Below are 22,182 nucleotides of genomic sequence, written 5' to 3' on the forward strand. Positions count from 1 at the left end.
GGTACACGGTGAAAGTGTCAATGTTTACAGGTGGCTCCTTGGTGTGGTGGTATTTTCAGGCGGTCCTGGAGAGTGTGTCTGTATTTACTGTGGGTCTTGGGGAGTATTTCAGATTTAGCCGGGGATCCCAGCTAGTGTGTCGGTACTTACAGCGGGTTCCCTGGAGTGCGTGGGTATCTACGGGGATCCCGGGAGCCGGGCCGGGGGTGTGTCGTGTCCGGGAGCTGGGCTAGGCGTGTGCCGTGTCTGGGAAGCTGGTTAGGGTGTGTGTCGTGTCCCGGGGACTGCGCTGGGTGATTATGCGCGCCGTGGAAACGCCGCCTCCTGCTCCTCCTCTGGCTCCAGCTCGCAGGGCGAAGAATTGTTGCCGGCACCACTGCGGGTCAGATTATCCCCGCGGCCGAACCGGACGTCGGGATGTTGGAAGATTGTGTTTTCTTGGCGCTGGTTACCGTCTTGGGCGTGATAGAGCAAGGTAGGTCGGCGTCAAAGCGCGGCGGTTCCCCAGGTGAACGGCACCTCCGTGGCCGTATCAATTCACGGGGCAGGATCGCGGTGTCGTCCGGGTTTAAACAGCCGGGCAGTGAATCCACTCACATCACACCCAGTGTGTCCTGGATCCCCTTTTCCCCAGTGTGGAGCTAAACAGGCGCCGTCCCCTTGTGAGATGTTTGCACTTGTTTAATAAAAAGTTACATCGGAACTCCTATCGATTAGAAACCGCGGGGTCAATTTGCTAAGTGTCTGCTTTCGGAATTCCCGCTGTCCGCTGGCGCAGGCGAGCAAGTGTCCCGTCGCGGAGTTGTCTTGAAATACGGACAGACAGACACTTTCAATGACTCTTCATCTCATGATCTCAATAGTCATTGCTTATTTATTATTTCTTCTTTCATTTTGTATTTGCAGCTGGTTGCCTTTTGCACACTAGGGGTGAACACTCTTCCTTTGATCCTGTTAGGGTTATTCCGTGGATCTATTGAGTATGCCTGCAAGAAAAAGAATTTCCGGGTTGTATACGGTGACATGTATGTAGTTTGATAATAAATTTACTTTGAACTTTGGTAAGTGGGTACACGGGCGCCCTGCCGGAAGATTGGGGCATGAAGGGGGGTGGGGAGTAGAGGCAGACACATTAGGGACTTTTAACAGACGCTTACATAGACACAGGGATGATAGAAAAATGGAGGGTTATGTGTGAGGGAAGGGTTAGATTAGGGTAAAAGGTTGGCACAATATTGAAGAGCCCTACTGTGCTGTAGCGTTCTGTGTCTATATCAATGAAATGTTGACAGTGATGGACTAGTTATACTCATACTTTATCGATCCCGAGGGAAATTGACTATGAATCTGACTTCACTGGAATAACACTGACCAAAACAAACAGTTAACATTCCTACATATATCCTTTTTAGGAACATAATCTCAGTGACAGAGATGCATTTTAGAGAAGTTAATTAACTTCGTAACCTAGGGCGTTCACAGTTGCCAAACACACAGTCAGACTGTGCACTGGAAATGTTTCGGAAGGGGAAGTGGGTCGCTGATATCGAACAGCGAACATTTTTGAAAATGGGAGTGACTCCAACCAGAAACAATAGGCTAAAAAAGTTCTAACGATGTTTACGAAAAGGGAGAGATTGGCTCAAGTTAGTGAGATGCAAAGACTTGAAAACACGCTCACTTAGTGACCACTTCATTCGGAACCTCCTGAACCTAGTAAACTGGCCGCTGAAAGTAAGTTTGTGATCTTCTGTCGCTGTAGCCCGTCCACTTCGAGGTTCGACGTGTTGTATATTCAGAGATGCTCTTCTGCACGCCACTGTTGTAACACGTGGTTATTTGAGTTACTGCCACCTTCAGGACAGCTTGAGCTAGTCTGGCCTTTCTCCTCTGACCTCTCTCGTTAACATAATGCTTCTGTATACAAAAATGCCACTCATTGGATGATTTTTGTTTTTCTGCACCATTCTCTGTAAACTCTAGAGACTGTTGTGCGTGAAAATCCCAGGAGATCAGCAGTTTCTGAGATACTCAAACCACCCCATCTGACACCAACAATCATTCCACAATCAAAGTCACTTAGATCAGATTTTTCCCCATTCTGATGTTTGGTCTGAACAACAACTGAACCTCTTGACCATGCTTTCATGCATTGAGTTGCTCCCACGTGATTGGCTGTTTAAATATTTGCATTAATGAGCAGGTGACCAGGTGTAACTGATAAAGTGGTCACAGAGTGTATTGGAAAATTAGAAATAAGTGAAACATGTTGCATCAGTCTTCATAAATGAATACCAGGTCTTGAGGCACAGGAGCACACACAAAAGGCTGAAGGAATTCACCAGGCCAGGCAGCATCTATGGAGAGGAATAAACAGTTGACATTGTTCTCAATTTCCAGCATCTGCAGAATCTCATGTGCTTGGAACAGGAGACAGCAGATGCTGGATTCTTGAGCAAGAAACAAACCGCTGGGGGAACTCAGCAGATCAAGCAGCATCCTTGGGAGGAAAGAATGTGTCGACATTTTGGGCTGAATACCCTGAGAGTGGAGATAGGAGATGGCCGGTATACAGAGGAAAATGGAATCATAAACACAAGATGTTCTGCAGGTGCTGGAAAATCAGAACAACACACACAAAATGCTGGAGGAACTCAACAAGTTAGGCAGTATCCATGGAGAGGAATAAACAGTCAATGTTTCAGTCTGTGACCCTTCATCAGGACTGGAAAGGAAGGGGGAAGAAGCCAGAATAAAAAGGTGGAGGACGGAAAGGGGTGCAAGCTGGAGGTGAGAGGGGAGACCAGATGAGGGAGGGGGATAAAGTAAGAAGCAGGGAGATGAGAGGTGAGACCAGGTGAGGGAGTGAGAAAAGAGGTAAGAGTGGAACCAGAACAGGGAAATGAAGAAGAAAGAAGGGTAAGGGAGGAGAAATTACCAGAAATTGGAGAAATCGATGTTCATGCCCAGACAGTATGAGGTGTTGCTCCTCCAAATGAGTGGACTCATTGTGGCTGTAGTGGAGGCTATGCAGAGATATCTTGGAATGGAAATGGGAAGTCAAATTGAAACAGGTAGCCACCAGAACACCCTGGACATTGTGGCAGACAGAGTGAAGGTGCTTGACAAAGTGCCCCCCCCCCAGTCTACGTTGGGTCTTACCATTGTAGAGGAGGCTGCAATGGTGACAGAGGAAGAGAAGGGATTTTGAGGTGATTGGTAGACTGAGGAGGGATGTGAGATGATAGGCAGATGGTGTGGCATAGGGGAGTAGAGTTAGAGATGGTGGCAGCTGGGTGATAGATGGAGGTGGAAGGGCTAAGAATAAAATGGAAGGAGTGAGGTGGTGGAGGGGCAAGTGAGGGTGGGAGATGGCTGTTGGAGGGAGTTAAGCAGCAACACAAAAGAACAAGGTTAGCTTTATTTGTGACAAATACGCAGGCATGAGTGGGTCAACGACCAACACAGACCGAGGATGCACTGGGGGCAGCCCACAAGTGTCGCCATATTTCCCATACCAACATAGCATGTCCACAACTCACTAACCCTAAGCTTTGGACTGTGGGAGGAAACCAGGGCACCCAGAGGAAACTCACGTGGTCATGGGGAGAACATACAAACATCTTATGAACAGAGGCAGGAATTGAGCTCGGGTCCGGGTTGCTGGCACTCTAGACTACACTAACCGCTGTGATCCTGCACTCACCTTAGGGTGGCCAATGCCAACTTCTGATGAACAAAAGAGGTGAAAATGGAGACCATTGGGAGAGAGTTATGTGTGAAGTGGGTGGATAAAGTTAGGAGGAGGGAGGGGAATGGTAGAAGATGGGTGAAGTTCGAAGTAAATTTATTATCAAAGTATGTGTATATCACCATACACAACCCTAACATTCAATCTCTTGCAGGCATTCACAGCAAAACAGAAATACAATAGAATCAATGAAAAACTACCCACAAACATCATGAACATGACTGTGATCACCCAAACTGCAAACGAAGACAAACTCTGCAAATACTAGATAAATAATATCGAGAAATGAGTTGTAGAGTCCTTGAAAGTGAGTCTGTAGGTTGTGGGATCAGTTCGGAGTGGAGGTGGCTCAGGGGTCGGATGGTTAAGGTGCGGTAACTGTTCCTGAACCTGATGGTGTGAGTCCTGAGGCTCCTGTAGTTTCTTCCTGATGACAGCATCAAGAAGAGAGCATGGCCTGGGTGGTGGGAGACTCTGATGATGGATGCTGCTTTCCTGCAACAACGCTCCATGTTGACATGCTCAATGGCAGGGAGGGCTTTACCCGTGACGGACTGGGCCGTATCCACTACTTTTTGTAGGCTTTTCCGTTCAGGGGCATTGGTGTTTCCATACCAGACTGTGATGCAATGGGATAGGGAACGAATAGGGAAGAAGAGGGTTACAAAAAGACAGAGAAGGTTGGTTAAATTTGGAAAATACAAAACTAACAGGACTCTGGTACAGGATCAGCAAGAAATTACTTGAAGGTGATGAGGTCTGCGTCGGTTGGGGTCAACCATAGATGTTGTATCCCAGCTGTCTGGATACGCCAGCCAGGACAGTATGATATGGAGAGTGAGCTGTTGCCAGAGACAGTACGATATGAAGAGCGAGCTGTTGCCCAGGACAGTACAAGACAGAAAGTGACTGTTGCCCAGGACAGTACGATATGAAGAGCGATCTGTTGCCCAGGCAGCAGGTTCCCCCTCTCCACACAGCCGATGAATCCAAAGGAACAGCAGAGACCGATACAGTTTGGCACCAGCAGCATCACAGGAGTTACTAGTCAGCGTTGAACTCAACGTAAGACTGCACTAGGGATTCCAGCTCTGGATTTTTCCCTCTGGGTTTACCCCCAAAGCCTTCCCCATGAGCTTGTATAGCCACAAGGCAGCAGGGGTTTGAGATCAGGGTTTTCCTTCTAGATGAGCTGCCAGCCATGGCTGATGAGCCTTATCTGCACGAAGCATCTGGTTTCAAGGCGCCAGTGGCCTGCCTTTGGCCCTTCTCCTGTCAGTAGAAATGGTTTCGCTAGGCTTAGTGCTAAGCCACGTGTGAAGGTCAGGAACTGGACTTGGTTGTCAGAGACTATTGGAGACACATGCCATTGGGAGCGTTTAATAGATAGTGGGAGCTTATCCCCATTACCCCACCTCCTCCGGCTATGAGAACCTTAAGGAACCAAGGAAGAAATCTCTTAAACATTAGCATAAATGCAGACTTGGAGAGGTTAATGGCAATGGTCCCCATGACGGGTTCATTTACATCCCAGAGTTTTGATGAGAGTGGCAGCAGAAACCAGCTGTTAACTTGCAAAATTCCAGAGCCCCAGATCAGTTCTCACAGATTGGAAAGACGTGTCACAGCCCCACAGGTTGACAAAGGAAGCAGAGGGGAATTGCAGAACAACCAGGTTATATGACAGCGAGGGGAAAGCTTCATTAAGGAAGTGGTAAAGGGGACCCTGGGAAAATATCAGGAGCATTAGAGAGAAAGTCAACAAAACTGTGTGCCACGGCAGCATGGCAGTCAGGGCATTCTGGGACTTGGAGTTCCATTCCGCCGCTGTCTGTAAGGAGTTTGTATGTCCTTCCCGTGAATCACGGGGCTTCTCTCAGGGTGCTCCAGTCTCCTCCTGCGTTTCAGAGACGTACCTGTTACCAGGTTAACAGGTCATTGTAAACTGTGTTTTCTTCGAGTTTGCTGTTGATAATCTTCACACTTAGTCAGATCCTTGGCTTTTTGCTCAATGTCTGAAAAAGTAGACCGCACAGCTTGAATATATCCATGCAAGGACTCATAGAGTGCACAAGCTGTGTTCAAGTCTTGGCCAGAAGATTGAAAAGAAGCACTAGTCATTTGAAAATGCTGTAATACTTGATCCCACAATATGACCGTTATTCCTGTTTCCAACTTCATCATGGTTGAAAGTAGTCCACGAGCCTGTTGTCGACACTCTGCCTTCTGTTCATTGTTATTTGAAATGTCGTCCAAGACTTGTTTTATTGCAGAAAAGTGTGTAAAAGTGCTTTTGTTGCATCTGCACGAGCTGACCACCTAGTATCTGACATTCTTTTCACAATGGGCAAATGAGCACCTCCATCAGATAATGCAGCAGAAAGGAAATCCCACTGATAAGTAGAAGCAGAAAAAAAATGTCTACAGTCTTTCCACAAATTGAAAGAAAATTAATGCTTCTTGACAACATTCAGCAGCACATTTTTAAACCAAATTTAGTGAATGTGCAAAACATGGAACGTAATCCGCAAACTCATTCAGCTTTTCTGGCATTGTCATAACTTTGACCACGGCAGTCTTTTATATCAATGTCATTTTCCTTTTAAAAAGTCAAGTAAACTTTGAGCGAGCTGTTCAGCACTATGACCTTCCATATCCAAAAACTTCACAAATCTTTCAACTGGTCCAGATGGCAAAACATAGTGCACAGTCAAAGTCAGCTGGTCCATATTAGATATATCTGGAGCAGAATCCAGTGAAACAGAATAATACTTGTATTTCTTCACTTCACTGATAATGTGATCCAGTATGCTGGATCCAGTCAGATTGATGAATTCCTCACATGTTGTTTTAGATGGGTACGATTTATGTCCCCTTCCTTGGTTTGCATGAGCATTTATACCACGACACAGCAAGGAGCCGACACACGCCTGTACACACACATACTGCACCATGCAGCATGCAGCTCCCCCAACATGAAAACAACAGCGTTGCCAGATCGTCGTTGTTGTGGCGTGGATGAAATCACAGAGTGTCGCGTTACCGGTAGGTACAAGGCAGTTTCTTTATTCAACGAAACTAGGTCACATCAGGCAGAGACCCCTGGCAGAACAGGTCTAACCACCTTGTGATTGAGGCTCGATATTTATTTGCAACACACAAAGGACAGTTCATAGTTACAAGTATAGACAATTCTTTGAAGTCTTCACATCTTTTGATTAAATTCTTTCTACCGGTGCCAGCATGCCTACATTCAGCCAGAGGCTCATTCCACCGAGATGCAGCACTGAGCATCATAGGAAGTCATTCCTGCCTGTGGCCATCAAACTTTACAACTCCTCCCTTGGAGGGTCCAATAGGCTGGTCCTGACATATCCTGGCATAATTTACATGTTATTATTTAATTATTTATGGTTTTATATTGCTATATTTATACTTTATTCTTGGTGGTGCGACTGTAACGAAACCCGATTTCCCTCGGGCTCAATAAATTATGACTATGACTATGACTAAACTGGCATTCGTGGCCGTTAAGAATGCAAGTTAAAATTCATAATACATTATTTGGTATGTTACGTGCTAACATAGAAGACAATTCATATTCAAAAAGCATAGATTTGCTATCTTCGCAACTACCTGTAAATTTGGCATTCTTGTCTCAGAGGTGCCAGAGATGTATTGTTACAAATGAAACTGGGTTCACAGCTTTTAGGAAATGCATTGTTATGAACTCAATCCACAGTACTTTGTCAAAGAACAGAAGACTGATGGTTGAAGTCATTTATTTAAGTGTAAATGAATTGTCTACCCAAAACTCACTCTAACAGTTGTGAGAATATGGCTTGCAAGCATTTAGTGCGGGCAGGGCCTGTAGCATATGCTACCTTTACTACTAGGTTAATCCAGCCCTGCTCCCTGACCTCTCTCATTAACAAGGCTGCTGCTCACTGGGTATTTTTTATTTTTCACACCATCTCTGTAAACTCTGGAGACCTGGGCATGAAAATCCCAGGAGATCAGCAGTCTGGGCCATACCCTGCAAATATCCAGACCTGCCTCTCGGTTGTTTTGCACTACCTTACTTTCCCTTTTCTATTTTCTATTTATGATTTATAATTTAAATTTTTAATACTTAGTATCGATTTGTACTCCAGGGAGCACGAAGAGCAGAATCAAATATCGCTGTGATGATTGTATGCTCTAGTATCAATTGTTTGGCAACAATAAAGTATAAAGTATAAAGTTTCTGAGATGTTCAAATCACCCAGTATGGCACCAACAATCATTCCGCGGTCAAAGTCACTTAGATCACGCGTCTTCCCCATTCTGATGTTTGCTCTGAACAACAACTGAACCTCTTGACCATGTCTGCATGCTTTTATGAATTGAGATGCTGCCACGTGATTGGCTGACTAGATATTTGCATTAACAAGGTATCCAAGTGGACCTGATAAAATGGCCACTGACATGGGAGATTTTGCAGATGCTGGAAACCCAGAGCAACACACACAAAATGCAGGAGAGACTCAGCAGGTCGGGCAGCATCTACGGAGATGAATGTTTCGGGCTGAGGCCCTTCTTCAGGAGTTGGAAAAAGATGGAAGGTTAGATCAAAAAGGTGGGGAAGGGAAGTACAAGGTGGTGGGTAATAGGTGAAACTGGGAGAAGGGGAGGGGTGAAAGATTAGAGGCAGAGATAAAGTGGACAGCCAAAGACTTCTTCCCAGGACAGAAAATAAATGCTTATGCAGGAGGCATAATTTTAAGGTGACTGGAGGAAAGTATAGGGGCATGTCAGAGGTAGGTTTTTTACACAGAGGGTAGTGGGTGGTGGTAGAGACAGATACATTAGGGACATTTGAGAGACTCTTGCATAGGCACGTGGATGATGTGGGAGGGAAGGGTTAGAGTGATCTTGGGGGAAGTTAAAGAGTTGGCAGAACAGTGTGTTCTGTAATGTGTTCTGGTTTCCTCCCACATTCCAAAGACAAATGGGTCAGGACATTAATTAGTCACTTGAATGTAAAGGGAAGTACTGTACAGGCTCGTGGGTCTGCAATGGGCTGTTAATATTACCGTGCTGTAGCTCGAAATAAAAAATAAAGATAACGATCCTGTCATTGACTTGTGCTCCGCGCACACCCCCCATGTAGAATCTATCCCCCCCGCCTTGAATCCGTTCTCCCCCCGATGAATCCGTTCTCCCCCCGCGTTGATTCCGTTCTCCCCCCCCGCGTTGAATCCGATCCCCCCCGTGTTGAATCCATTCTCCCCCCGTGTTGAATCCGTTCTCCCCCCCGCGTTGAATCCACTCTCCCCCCCGCATTGAAGCCGTTCTCCCCCACGATGAATCCGTTCTCTCCCGCGTTGAATCCGTCCCCCCCACTTTGAATCCGTTCTCCCCCCCGCGATGAATCCGTTCTCCCCCCACTTTGAATCCGTTCTCCCCCCCGTGTTGAATCCACTCTCCCCCCCGCATTGAAGCCGTTCTCCCCCACGATGAATCCGTTCTCTCCCGCGTTGAATCCGTCCCCCCCACTTTGAATCCGTTCTCCCCCCCGCGATGAATCCGTTCTCCCCCCACTTTGAATCCGTTGTCCCCACCCGTGTTGAATCCCTTCTCTCCGGCTTTGAATCCACTCTCCCCGCCCCCCCCCCAGCGTTGAATCCCTTCTCTCCCGCTTTGAATCCGTTCTCCCATCCGCTTTGAATCCGTTCCCCCCCCCACGTTGAATCTGCTCCCCCCACAGTGGGACCCTCCCTTATTACCATAGAAACATAGAGAAGCTACAGTACAATATGGGCCCCTTGGCCCACCAAGTTGTGCTGAACATGTCCCTCCCTTAGAAATTACTAGGCTTACCTATAGCCCTCTATTTTTCTAAGCTCCATGTATTTATCTAAAAGTCTCTTAAAAGACCCTATCATATCCGCCTCCACCACTGTTGCCAGCAGCCCATTCCACACACTCACCACACTCTGAGTAAAAACTTACCCTGACATCTCCTCTGTACCTACTCCCCAGCACCTTAAACCTGTGTCCTCTTGTGGCAACCATTTCAGCCCTGGAAAAAAGCCTCTGACTATCAATGTGATCAATGCTCCACCCACGCTAGTAACTTCCCTGTAATTCCATGGGCTCTTATCTTGCTAAGCAGCCTCATGTGTGGCACCTTGTCAAAGGCCATCAGAAAATCCAAGTACACCACATCTACTGCATCTCCTTTGTCTACCCTGCTTGTAATTTCCTCAAAAAATTGCAGTAGGTTTGTCAGGCAGGATTTTCCTTTCAGGAACTCCTGAAGCGTCTGGTAATAGAGCAGTTGAATTCAATTTTGGAAAAAAGAAGTGACATAGCGTTTTATCAGAGCAGATTTCGGAAGGGTAGAATAACATTGGATTCAGTTTTATGTTTGCAAGATATTAGGAAAGCACAGGAAAATAAGTTGTAATAGCAGTATTTTTTGATATAGAGAAAAACCATATCATGCGTTGGAGGGAGGGGCTTTTGATCAAATTATAGAAAATAGGAGAGGGAGGAAGGCTGTATAACTTCTTTTCTGAGTTTCTTATTTGGACGGTTTATACAGGTGAGGGTAGGAAAGGTATAGACAGAGTAAATGCGAGTAGGCTGTTTCCACTTAGACTAGGAGAGATAAATATGAGAGGACATAGACATGTCAGAATGGGAATGGGATGTGCACATGTCTATCCACGGCCTCCTCTACTGTAAACATGAAGCCACACTCAGGTTGGAGGAACAACACCTTATATTCCGTCTGGGTAGCCTCCAACCTGATGGCATGAACATCGACTTCTCTAACTTCCGCTAATGCCCCACCTTCCCCTCGTACCCCATCTGTTATTTATTTTTATACACACATTCTTTCTCTCACTCTCCTTTTTCTCCCTCTGTCCCTCTGAATATACCCCTTGCCCATCCTCTGGGTTCCCCCCCCCCACCTTGTCTTTCTTCCCGGACCTCCTGTCCCATGATCCTCTCGTATCCCTTTTTGCCTATCACCTGTCCAGCTCTTGGCTCCATCCCTCCCCCTCCTGTCTTCTCCTATCATTTTGGATCTCCCCCTCCCCCTCCCCCTCCAACTTTCAAATCTCTTACTAGCTCTTCTTTCAGTTAGTCCTGACGAAGGGTCTCGGCCCGAAACGTCGACTGTACCTCTTCCTAGAGATGCTGCCTGGCCTGCTGCATTCACCAGCAACTTTGATGTGTGTTGCTTGAATTTCCAGCATCTGCAGAATTCCTGTTGTTTGCATTTTTAAATATGAAAGGACATGGCTTTAGGGTGAAAGGGGAAAAGTTTAGGGGGAACATTAGGGAGAACTTCTTCACTTAGAGAGTAGTGGGAGTGTGGAACGAGCTGCCATCTGATGTGGTAAATGCAGGCTCACTCTTAAATTTAAAGAATAAATTGGATAGATACATGGATGGGAGAGGTCTGGAGGGTTATGGCCTGTGTGCAGGTCAATGGGACTAGCGGAATAAAGTTTAGGCACAGACTAGAAGGGCCGAATGGCCTGTTTTCTGTGCTGTAGTGTTCTACGGTTCTAGGTATATTCAAACTTCTATGAAATAGAGAATGGGACTCCACAAGGCAGTATTTTCAGCCTTTTATGGTTTAATATTATGATTAATGATATTTTTTTCAGAGATAAGTACTGGGGTGGGTAAATTACTTTTTGCAGATAATGGAGCTTTATAAATCGGAGGGAAAAAATTGAATTTAACTGAATGTAGGATGCAATAATCTAATCTAATCTAATTAGCAACTAATAAGGTTGAACAGTGGGCAAATAGATGGGATTGAAGCTTTCAGTAGCTAAAACATAGGTTACATGTTCTACAAAGAGAATCAATGCCTGTCATCATCCTATACACCTCTATCAGGTCACCTCTCATCCTCCGTTGCTCCAAGGAGAAAAGGCCGAGTTCACTCAACCTATTCTCATAAGGCATGCTCCCCAATCCAGGCAACATCCTTGTAAATCTCCTCTGCACGCTTTCTATAGCTTCCAGATCCTTCCCGTAGTGAGGTGACCAGAAGTGGGGTCTAACCAGGGTCCTATATAGCTGCAACATTACCTCTCGGCTCCTAAATTCAATTCCATGATTGATGAAGGCCAATACACCATATGCCTTCTTAACCACAGAGTCAACCTGCACAGCTGCTTTGAGTGCCCTGTGAACCCGGACCCCAAGATCCCTCTGATCCTCCACACTGCCAAGAGTCTTATCGTTAATACTATATTCTACCATCATATTTGACCTACCAAAATGAACCACTTCACACTTATCTGGGTTGAACTCCATCTACCACTTCTCAGCCCAGTTTTGCATCTTATCAATATCTCGCTGTAACCTCTGATAGCCCTCCACACTGTCCACAACACCTCCAATCTTTGTGTCATCAGCAACCTTACTAACCCATCCCTCCACTTCCTCATCCAGGTCATTTATAAAAATAACGAAGAGAAGGGGTCCCAGAACATATCCCTGAGGCACACCACTGGTCACCAACCTCCATGCAGAATATGACCTGTCTACAACCACTCTTTGCCTTCTGTGGGCAAGCCAGTCCTGGATCCACAAAGCAATGTCCCCTTGGATCCCATGCCTCCTTACTTTCTCATTACCGCTCTCCCCACAGTGGGACAGCACCAGAGGACTATGGAATAACTGGGAGGAGGAGTGGAACCAGAGAGAGGTGAAGGGCAAGTCATGTCTTCACTCAGTTTTGCCTCTCCTAATTTTCTGGTGAGTTCCACAACTGCAGGACTCACTTAAGCAGATATTAAAACTTGCAAACTTACCATCTCGGTTATCTTTCACAAAGATCAAATCTGTTCATCAGCGATTTTACATCCTTCACAAGCTCGAATCTTGTATCTCCCCATCTCGCTCAGAATCCTCATTTCCTTATCTTGGAAGGTATCATCATTTGAACCTATCATAAGATCAGAGCCTCCAGTCTGCACGCGGTCCATCCACATCATTACACAGTGCATTGAGTTGGTATAGGATGAATTGAATTGAAGTGATAAAACGATAACAATGCTGAATAAAGTTACCCAACAGCAGCAATGTAAACCTCCTTTCCCCATTCTGCCCACTCCCCCCTCACACACACTCCCCCCCGGCTCTCCCCCTCACACACACTCCCCCCCACTCCCCCCTCACACACACTCCCCCCCGGCTCTCCCCCTCACACACACTCCCCCCCACTCCCCCCTCACATACACTCCCCCACCCGCTCTCCCCCTCACACACACTCGCCCCCACTCCCCCCTCACACACACTCCCCCCCACTCTCCCCCTCACACACACTCCCCCCCCGGCTCTCCCCCTCACACACTCTCCCCCCCGCTCTCCCCCTCACACACACTCCCCCCCGGCTCTCCCACTCACACATGCTGTCAATCTCAGGCAGGCCTTTTCTGGGCCTCTTAACACAATCAGGTTTATTTTTTACAGAAATATGTCCTGAAATGTTCTGGCAGCAGCAGAACTGTGCAATACATTAAAAAATTACAAAAAGTATATATAAAAATTAAATAAGAAGTGCAAAAAGAGGAAAATTAGTGGTGTAGTGTTCATGGGTTGATTGTCCATTCAGAAATCTGATGGCGGAGGGGAAGAAGCTGTTCCTGAAACATTGAGTGTGGGTCTTCAGGCTTCTGTACCTCCCCGTAGCAATTAGAAGAGGGCGTGTCCTGGGTGGTGGGGGTCCTTACTGACGGATGTTGCCTGAGCTTGAGACCGCAGGTCAGTGGTCGCCATTCGTGACCTGAGTTGGACCCATCGCTCTTCTCGATGCTTTACCGAGGATGATTTTGAAATTCTGAGACACGTCATTATTGGTGTGGACTGTTTATATTGCTTTCCGTCAGCTTTCTTATTGCCAGTCGGCGGGTTGGGGATTTGAGACTTGGTGTTTTTACATGTGAGCGATCTGTTCGGTTTTTGTGCGCGAGAAAGGTTATTGTTGTTTTTAGCGTGGGAGGAGCTTCAGGTCAGGGGGTTGATGTTTTAGCTGCTGTGACCGGGTGGGTGAGCTGTTTTAGAACGAGGGAGGGGTTGGGGTTTGCGAGTTCTATTTCTTTTTCTTTTTTTGTACTCAGGGCAGGGGTTTGATGTCTTTTCTTTCAACAACTTTTATGTTCTTTTCTGTATTTCATGGCTACCTGGAGAGTACGAATCTCAGAGTTGTATTCTGCACACATACTTTGATCATACGGTGACCCTTTGAGGCATCGATTGAAGGAGTCAGACCTTGAGTCCCTGGCCTGGACTTACGGGCTTGGTGGGAATGCATCAGGAAAAGCTGTAGGGTTGCGTTTTAAATAGGACGTACAATATGTTCATCACTTCTCACCATCTGTTCCAGCGTACTTTTTGCTTCAAGTCATCAACGCAAGGAGGAAGTTCCATGTCTCGCCGCCCTGTGTCAGTGGCAATGAGGACTTTGAGAGAGTGTACCGAGCACAGTAAGTGAACTAAGCATTCCCCTGGGGTGTGAGTGAGGGGGACGGAGGTGGAGTCATAAAGCATCACAGTACTAAAACAGGCCCTTCGGCCCATCTAGTCTATGTGGATCCCTAGTCCCATTGGCCCTCCATACCCCTTGCATCCATTTAGAACATAGAGCATAGACCAGTGCAGCAGGCCCTTCGGCCCACAATATTGTACTGAACCAATCACATTTGTAATCAAATGGCCACCTAAACTAATCTCTCCTGCAGACACAAAGTCCGTATCCTTCCATTTATTTTCATATTCATGTGCCTATCTGAATGTTTTTTAAAAGCCTCTAATGTATCTGCCTCTACCACCACCCCAGGGAGTGCATTCCAGGCACCCAACACTCTGTATATATAAAAAAAAACTTGCCCCTCACATCTCCTTTAAAATTACCCCCTCTGACCTTAAATACATGCCCTCTGGTGTTAGAGAAATCCTGAGAAAAAGATATTGTCTGTCCACTCTATCAATGCCTCTCATAACACTGGACAACAAAGATTTTGCTTGCTGAATACCTTTAGGTGTATCTTATGAACTTTGGGCTACTTATCATGAAAATCACCTTGAAATTTCCCTATCATGCACCATTTTTAAAATAAACTTATGGTTATTATTTCAGTTCATAATTCAAGTCAATTAAAATGTTGCCTACAATGTAAGCTGGAAAGTTTCCTATCTTGTCCAGGCATGCTTGGACAGCGCGGCTGCTGCATGGCAGGATAGGTTTTAGTAATAATTATTGGGTTCAGAACTGTAAGGATGGAAAAATTTCTATGAAAGATTTTGATATTTGAGATAGACGCTTCCTGGAATAATGCTGTTGGTGGACCTCAAACAGCAGCTGAAGTTCCCAACCATATCACAGCCACCACCCTGCAACCAGACATTGTCCTAGTGTCTGAGTCTACTAAGCAAGTGGTGCTGCTGGAGCTGACAGTCCCATGGGAAGATCGCCTGGAAGAGGTTTTTGAAAGGAAGCTCTCCAAGTACGCAGGACTGGTCAGCAACTGTCAGCAGGCTGGATGGAGAGCGAGGTATCTCCCAGTGGAGGTTGGTTGTAGGGAATTCACAGCCTGTCCCTTAGTTAGAGCCTTCAGCATTTTGGGCATCAAGGGAGAGAGGAAGAGGAGAGCCATCCGCAGTACCACAGATGCGGCAGAGAGGGCCTCAAGATGGCTGTGGCTCAAAAGAGAGGAGCCATGGAGTCATAAGTAGCTAGCCATCTGGACACAAGCTGGGGTCTGATCAGCCCCAGCTGGGTCACCTGGAGGAGGTTGTATGATGTTGAAAGACCCAAAACACCCGATGATTCCAGGAACATCACTGAAGATGTGTCCAGAGGCATCAATAAATGTATGTACACAGCTGATGCCAAGACTAAGGAAAGCATTTTTGTTGGTCCACAAATCAAACAGGTCATCAATGACAGGCAGTTTGAAGAATTTCTAGCGGGACCGGAAAAAATCACATGGAAGGCACTCAAGGAAGTTGTTGAAATTTTTCTCGGCATCCACAGAGCACCAAACTACATACAGCTGGTTGAAAGCATGCTTCAAGCATATAAAACCATGAAATGCAACATGTCACTAAAGATTCATTTTCTGCATTCCTATTCTTCCCTGCAAATCCTTCTGCTCTTAGTGACGAGTATGGTGAAAAGTTTCACCAGGACATTGCGGTCATGGAGAAAAGATACCAGGGCAACTGGAATCCATCAATGCTGGTGAATTATTGTTGGACACTTAAGCAAGAAGCCTCAGAAACTGAGTACAAATGAAAATCATTAACAAAATATTCTTAACTTAGTTGAACTATTGCAAGGCATCAGCACCATTATGCAATTAAACACATTATACTCAATAAAAGTTAATTTGTTGTTTCTCCAAGTTCCTACATGATACAAGTAGTCTGAAATTGTATTTGTGTTAATCTTCAAGCAGTCTATCATAAACAAAAAAGATATCTGAGGAAGCAACACTTTTGAAAAAATTTGTGGTCCAGTGTAATCTTATAAACCTCAATCGGATCTCCTCTCAGTCTCTGCTACTCCAGAGAAAACAACCCAAGTTTGTCTAACCTCTCAGTACAGCACATGCCCTCTAATCCAGACAACATCCTGGTAAACCTCTTCTGCACCCTCTCCAAAGCCTCGACATCCTCTGATAATGGGGCATCCTCCGATAATAGGAATACTCTTGATGCATATTCACACCCAAACATCAGATTTACTTTTCGAAACTTCTCAGAAGTGTCCAAAGAGGAAAGTATCGATTCTTTTGTTAGTTCACTGGATGAGGATTTTTGGTGAAGATGATACTGCTAGGTCTAAACAGAATAACAATTTGGTACATGTTAGATGGGCTGAAGGGTTATGGAGGGCTGTAATACTCTTTAGAGAAAAGTCTGATTTCAAACCTCCACTGTCTTATGGCTATACCCACTCATGTGGAAGGCTTCGGGAGTAAACCCCAAGTAAAACTCCGGAGCTGGAGTCCCTAAGGCAGTCCGACGTTGAGTTCAACGCTGACTGGCAACTCCTGTGACACTGCTGGTGCCAAACTGTATCGGTCTCTGCCGTTCCTTTGGATTCATCATCTGCGTGGGGGTGGGGGGGGTGGAGGCTACATCGGCAACAGCTCGCTCTCCATATCGTACTACCCTGGCTTGTGTATCACGTAGACAGCTGGGACAATGGTCAATCCTGACAATGGATGGCCTTTGTGCTCTATGATCTCTCCGTCAGTTTATTTCTGTCATTCTGAACACATTAGAGATTCATAAGGTTTTGTTTGAAAGATGTGTCACGTTTTGTTTTTCTCTTGTAGAACCAATTCCACGGAGTATTTCCCAATGTTCCTGAGTGTCCTTTGGATTGCTGGGATCTTTTTCAGTCAGGGTAAGTAGACTCCATATGTCATCTGTTTTCACCCGAATTCCCAGAGAAATATAAATCTGAGGCTGTGGTTGTTCTCCCGGATGTGGATCTATTCATCTCATCGTCTCAGCCGGATGGAAAATGTGATGTTTACCTCACAGCTGATATTACTGAAGGAAGTTTTTATTGCACCTGTGGGAAAGTTTAAGATTTACACTTGAGAAGAATTGCACTTGGGGGCACTTAGTATTGTCAATGATCCCTGCTGTCGATCCAACAATCCCTTTGACCCCCTGTCATCAGGCAGGAGGTACAAGGACTGTAGGATGCGAAAATGCTTCTTCCCCCAGGCCATGAGACTACTGAACTCCCTGCCTTCACCCAGGTCTCATCACATATGAAGGGCCAGTAGCATTATACTGCTCACTTTTTAACTTCTTCATAAGTGCACCCTATTATGTGTTAATTTTTGTGGTAATATTACTTCATGTTATGTGTATGAGTTATGTGCACTCTGTTGGTCCAGAGGAACATCTTGTTTGGTGGTTGAATGACAATAAACTTGTCCTTAAAGGCAGAGTACGAGGTCAGTGACGGGGTTCTTAGCTGTGTGGAGGAACGGGGGATCTTGGGGGCCGCGCCCATAGGTCCCTCAAAGCTGCCACACAAATTGACAGGGTGGTGTTGGATTAGGATGTACAGTTGTTATTTTTTGTCATAATTTTAACTTTCTTGTGCTAACTTGCATTTTATATAATCGCTTATGTACATGGAATTGTTCAGTGAATTTTCCAGCAATTACAGGACTGTAGTTTCTATATTTTTCTACCTTTTTGGCAGCAAGGTGTCACACTAGTTGAATGTGGCTATTTTATAGTTGAATTGGTATCATGGCAATGTTCTCATCTCTAGTCTGAGTATGAGACCATCATGACGGCTTTTTCCTGACGAAGAGTCCCAGCCCAAAACGTCGACTGTTTACTCTTTTCCATAGATGCTGCCTGACCTGCTGAGTTCCCCCAGCATTTTGTGTGTTCCTTGGATTTCCAGCATCTGCAGATTTTCTCTTGCTGGCGATTTGACTGCTTTTTCCTTTGTCTTTCTTCTCTCGGCCTGTCTTTCTTTGTTCATTCTTTGTTCTTGTAATGCTTTATTATCAGCTGGAAGTAGTAAATTTTATGTCTCAGTTTTGGCTTCCAAAGAACCTTTGTGTACAGCCCAGTCCATCACGGGTAAAGCCTCCCCACCACTGAGCACATCTACACGGAGCATTGCCACAGGAAAGCAGCATCTATCATCAGGAACCCCCACCACCCAGGCCACGCTCTCTTCTCACTGCTGCCATCAGGAAAGTGGTACAGGAGCCTCAAGATTCACACCACAGTTATTACCCCTCAACCATCAGGCCCTTGAACCAGAGAGGATAACTTCACTCACCCTGTCACTGAACTGTTCCCACAATATGTGGACTCATTTTCAAATACTCTTCATCTCATGTCATCAATACTTATTGCTTATTTATTTATTGACCCATTGTCTCTGCTTGTTCCTGCCCTACCGAACTTGAATCCGTGACTCTTCACTCACTCTGGATATTTTCAATGACTTCAAGTTCTCTGGCCCCAATCATCTCATTTTTACCACGGATGTTCAGTCCCTATACACCTCCATCCTCCATCAGGAGGGCCATAAAGCTCTCTGCTTCTTTCTAGACAACTGACCCAACCTGTTCCCCTCCACCATCACTCTCCCCATCTGATGGAACTGATTTCTCCTTCAGCTCCTCCCATTTCCTCAAACCAAAGGTGTAGCCATGGACACTCGCATGGCTCCCAGCTCTGCCTGCCTTTTTGTCAGCTACATGGAACATAGAACATAGAATAGCACAACACAGTACAGGCCCTTCGGCCCACAATGTTGTGCCGACCCTTAAACCCTGCCTCCCATATAACACCCACCTTAAATCCCCCCATATACAGTCAATGTTCCAAGCCTACACCAGCGTCACCCCAAGTTTTCCGACGCTACATTGCTGCCTGCATTGGTGCTGCTTCCAATTTCCCATGCTGGAACAGTCTGTGTTCCAAGCCTACACCGACAACCCTCCCCAACTTTTCCTGCGCTACATTGACGACTGCATTGGAGCTGCTTCCTGCACCCATGCTGAGCTCACTGACTTCATCAACTCTGCCTCCAGCATCCACCCTACCTTCAAATTTACCTGGTCTATTTCTGACCCCTCCCTCCCCTTTCTCGATCTCTCTGTCTCCATCTCTGGAGACAGTTTATCTACTGATGTTTATTGTAAACTCACCGATTCTCACAGCTACCTGGCCTGTACCTCTTCCCATCCTGTCACTTGTAAAAATGCCACCCCTTCTCTCAGTTCCTCCATCTCCACCGCATCTGCTCTCAAAATGAGGTTTTTTTATTCCAGAATGAAGGAGATGTCCTCCTCCTTCAAAGAAAGGGGCTTCCCTTCCTCCGCCATCAACGCTGCTGTCAACTACATCTCTTCCATTTCATGCACGTCTGCTCTTACTCCATCCTCATGTCATGCTACCAGGGATAGGGTTCCTCTTGTCCTCACCTACCACACCACCAGCCTCCGTGTCCAGCATGTAATTCTCTGAAACCTCCACCACCTCCAACTGGATCCCACCACCAAACACATCTTTCCCTCCCCACTACTTTCTGCTTTCCACAGGGATTGCTCCCTAGGCAATTCCCTTCTCCATTCATCCCTCCCCACTGATCTCCCTCCTGGTACACCTACCCCTACACCTCTTCCCTCACTACCATTCAGAGCCCGAAACAGTCCTTCCAGTGAGGCGACACTTCACCTGTGAGTCTGTCTCCTGTATCCGATGCTCCTGGTGTGGCCTCCTGTGTATTGGTGAGACCCAAAGTAGATTGGAAGACCGTTTTGCCAAGCGCCTGTGCTCCATCCGCCAGAAAAAAATGGGATCTCCCAGTGGCCACCCATTTAAATTATGCTTCCCACTCCTATTCTGAAAGGTCAGCCCATGGGCTCCTCTACTGCCGCAATGAGGCCACACTCAGGTTGGAGGAGCAACACCTTGTATTCCATCTGGATAGCTTCCAAGCTGATGGCATGAACATTGATTTCTTGAACTTCCAGTAATTGCCCCCCTCCCTTCACCATTCCCCATTCCCATTTCCCTCTCTCACCTTATCTTCTTACCTGCATCACCTCCCTCTGGTTCTCCTTCCCTTCCATGGTCTTCTACCATCTCCTATTAGATTCCCTCTTCTCCAGCCCTTTATCTCTTTCACCTATCAGCTTCCCAGCTCTTTGCCTCACTCTCCCCCTCTGCAGGTTTCACCTCTCACCTACCAGCTTGTACTTCTTTCTCCCCTACCCCCATCTCCTTTCTCTGACTTCTCATCTTTTTTCCCAGTCCTGATGAAGGGTCTCAGCCCGAAACGTTGACTGTTTACTTTTTTCCACAGACGCTGTGTGACCTGCTGAGTTCCTCCAGCATTTTGTGTGTGTTATTTATTTATTATTATTTTTGTTGTTTGTCCATCCTGTTGGGTGTGGACTTTCATTGATTCTGTAATGGTTCTGGGATTTACTGAGTATCCCCACAAAAAGACTGACCTCAGGATTGTATCTGGTGACATGCATGTCCTTTGATAATAATTTTACTTTGAACCTCGAACCTCTATCTCAAGAGAATCAGGATCCAACAGTGGTTAAGAAGGCATATGGTATGTTGGTCTTTATTAGTCAGAGGATTGAGTTCAAGAGCCACGAGGTAATGTTTCAACTCTGTAAAACCCTGGTTAGACCACACTTGGAGTATTGTGTTCAGTTCTAGTCACCTCATTATAGGAAGGATGTGGAAGATGCAGAGAATTATAGCTTTAGAACAAGGTGTGAAGTGATCCATTTTTAGAAGGTTGAACCTGAGGGCAGGGTTAACACTGTATTCTTAGCAGTGTGGAGAAACCGGGGGATCTACATCCGTAGATCCTTCAAAGATGCTGCGTAAGTTGACAGAGTGGTTAAGAATATGTTTCGTGTGTTGGCCTTTACTAGTCAAGGATTGAGTTCAAGAGCCATGTGGTAATGTTGCAGCTCTAAACCCTGCCTAGACTGCACTTGGAGTACTGTGTTCAGTTCTGGTCACCTCACTACAGGAAGGATGAGGAAGCTTTAGAGAGGGTGCAGAGTAGGTTTACAAGGATTAGGGAGCATGTCTTATGAGGATAGGTTGAGTGAACTAGGGCTTTTCTCTTTGGAGAGAAGGACAATGAGGTGACTTGAAGATAATAAAAGGCATAGATAGAACGGACGGTCAGAGACTTTTTTCCAGGGTGGAAATTGCTCATTTCAAGGTGATTGGAGGAAAATACAGGAGGATGTCAGGTATAGATTTTTTTACACAGAGAAAAGTGGATGTGTGGAACACACTGCCGGGGTGGTGGGAGAGAAGGTCTGCCACAAGTAACTTCTCCCACCCCAATAGCCTTGTAATTTTCATTATCTCTGCCTGGCAGTGCTGGCTGGCTACATGTCCTCAATGGAAAAATTAATTTTGGAGGATGTGGAGAGAGTGGTCTCCTGGAAAATGGTTAGTCATTTGACCTTATTGCGTAATGTTATTCTGATGAGTTTTACATGTGGTCATTTGTGAAGAGGGCTGCGGTTTTGTGTAATTGTTTGGAATTATGGTAACAACTTCCCATATTCCAGAGAATGGATATTTCTTTTCTCCCAGCGTGGGAAGATTGCTGATTATAGTTCTCCAGTTCCCTTTTGGTAAGTGAAGAGAGAAAGACCATGGTAAGCTGTATTACTTTCAGACTGAAGTTTTGGAGCTGTGATCCTCAAGGTCTGATGGTATATATCTGTATTTTCCCTTTTGTCATTTTTGCTATTATGTTCCATTGTAAATATTTTTGCACTTTATCTAAAAGCTTTCCTCCTTTGCTACACAGTAAACACCTTTGCTTGAATGTGCTTTTGCAGCCAAGTCGCCTGAGTTTTTAA

The 22,182-nt window shown here is 45.8% G+C and overlaps 1 protein-coding gene across 1 annotated transcript in view; it reads left to right on the forward strand.

The window, feature by feature from the left end:
* The first annotated feature begins 318 nt into the window (after nucleotides 1-318).
* Nucleotides 319-22,182, forward strand: part of ltc4s (leukotriene C4 synthase) — a 55,942-nt gene continuing 34,078 nt past the window's right edge. Inside the window, exons 1-3 of the mRNA XM_072264117.1 lie at nucleotides 319-475; nucleotides 14,154-14,253; nucleotides 17,113-17,183. Coding sequence (XP_072120218.1) covers nucleotides 418-475; nucleotides 14,154-14,253; nucleotides 17,113-17,183 — 229 coding nt within the window. The 5' untranslated portion in view covers nucleotides 319-417. The remainder of the gene's footprint in view (nucleotides 476-14,153; nucleotides 14,254-17,112; nucleotides 17,184-22,182) is intronic.

This window comes from Mobula birostris, chromosome 7, assembly GCF_030028105.1.
Source record: "Mobula birostris isolate sMobBir1 chromosome 7, sMobBir1.hap1, whole genome shotgun sequence".
In the NCBI taxonomy this organism is placed as follows: Eukaryota; Metazoa; Chordata; class Chondrichthyes; order Myliobatiformes; family Myliobatidae; genus Mobula; species Mobula birostris.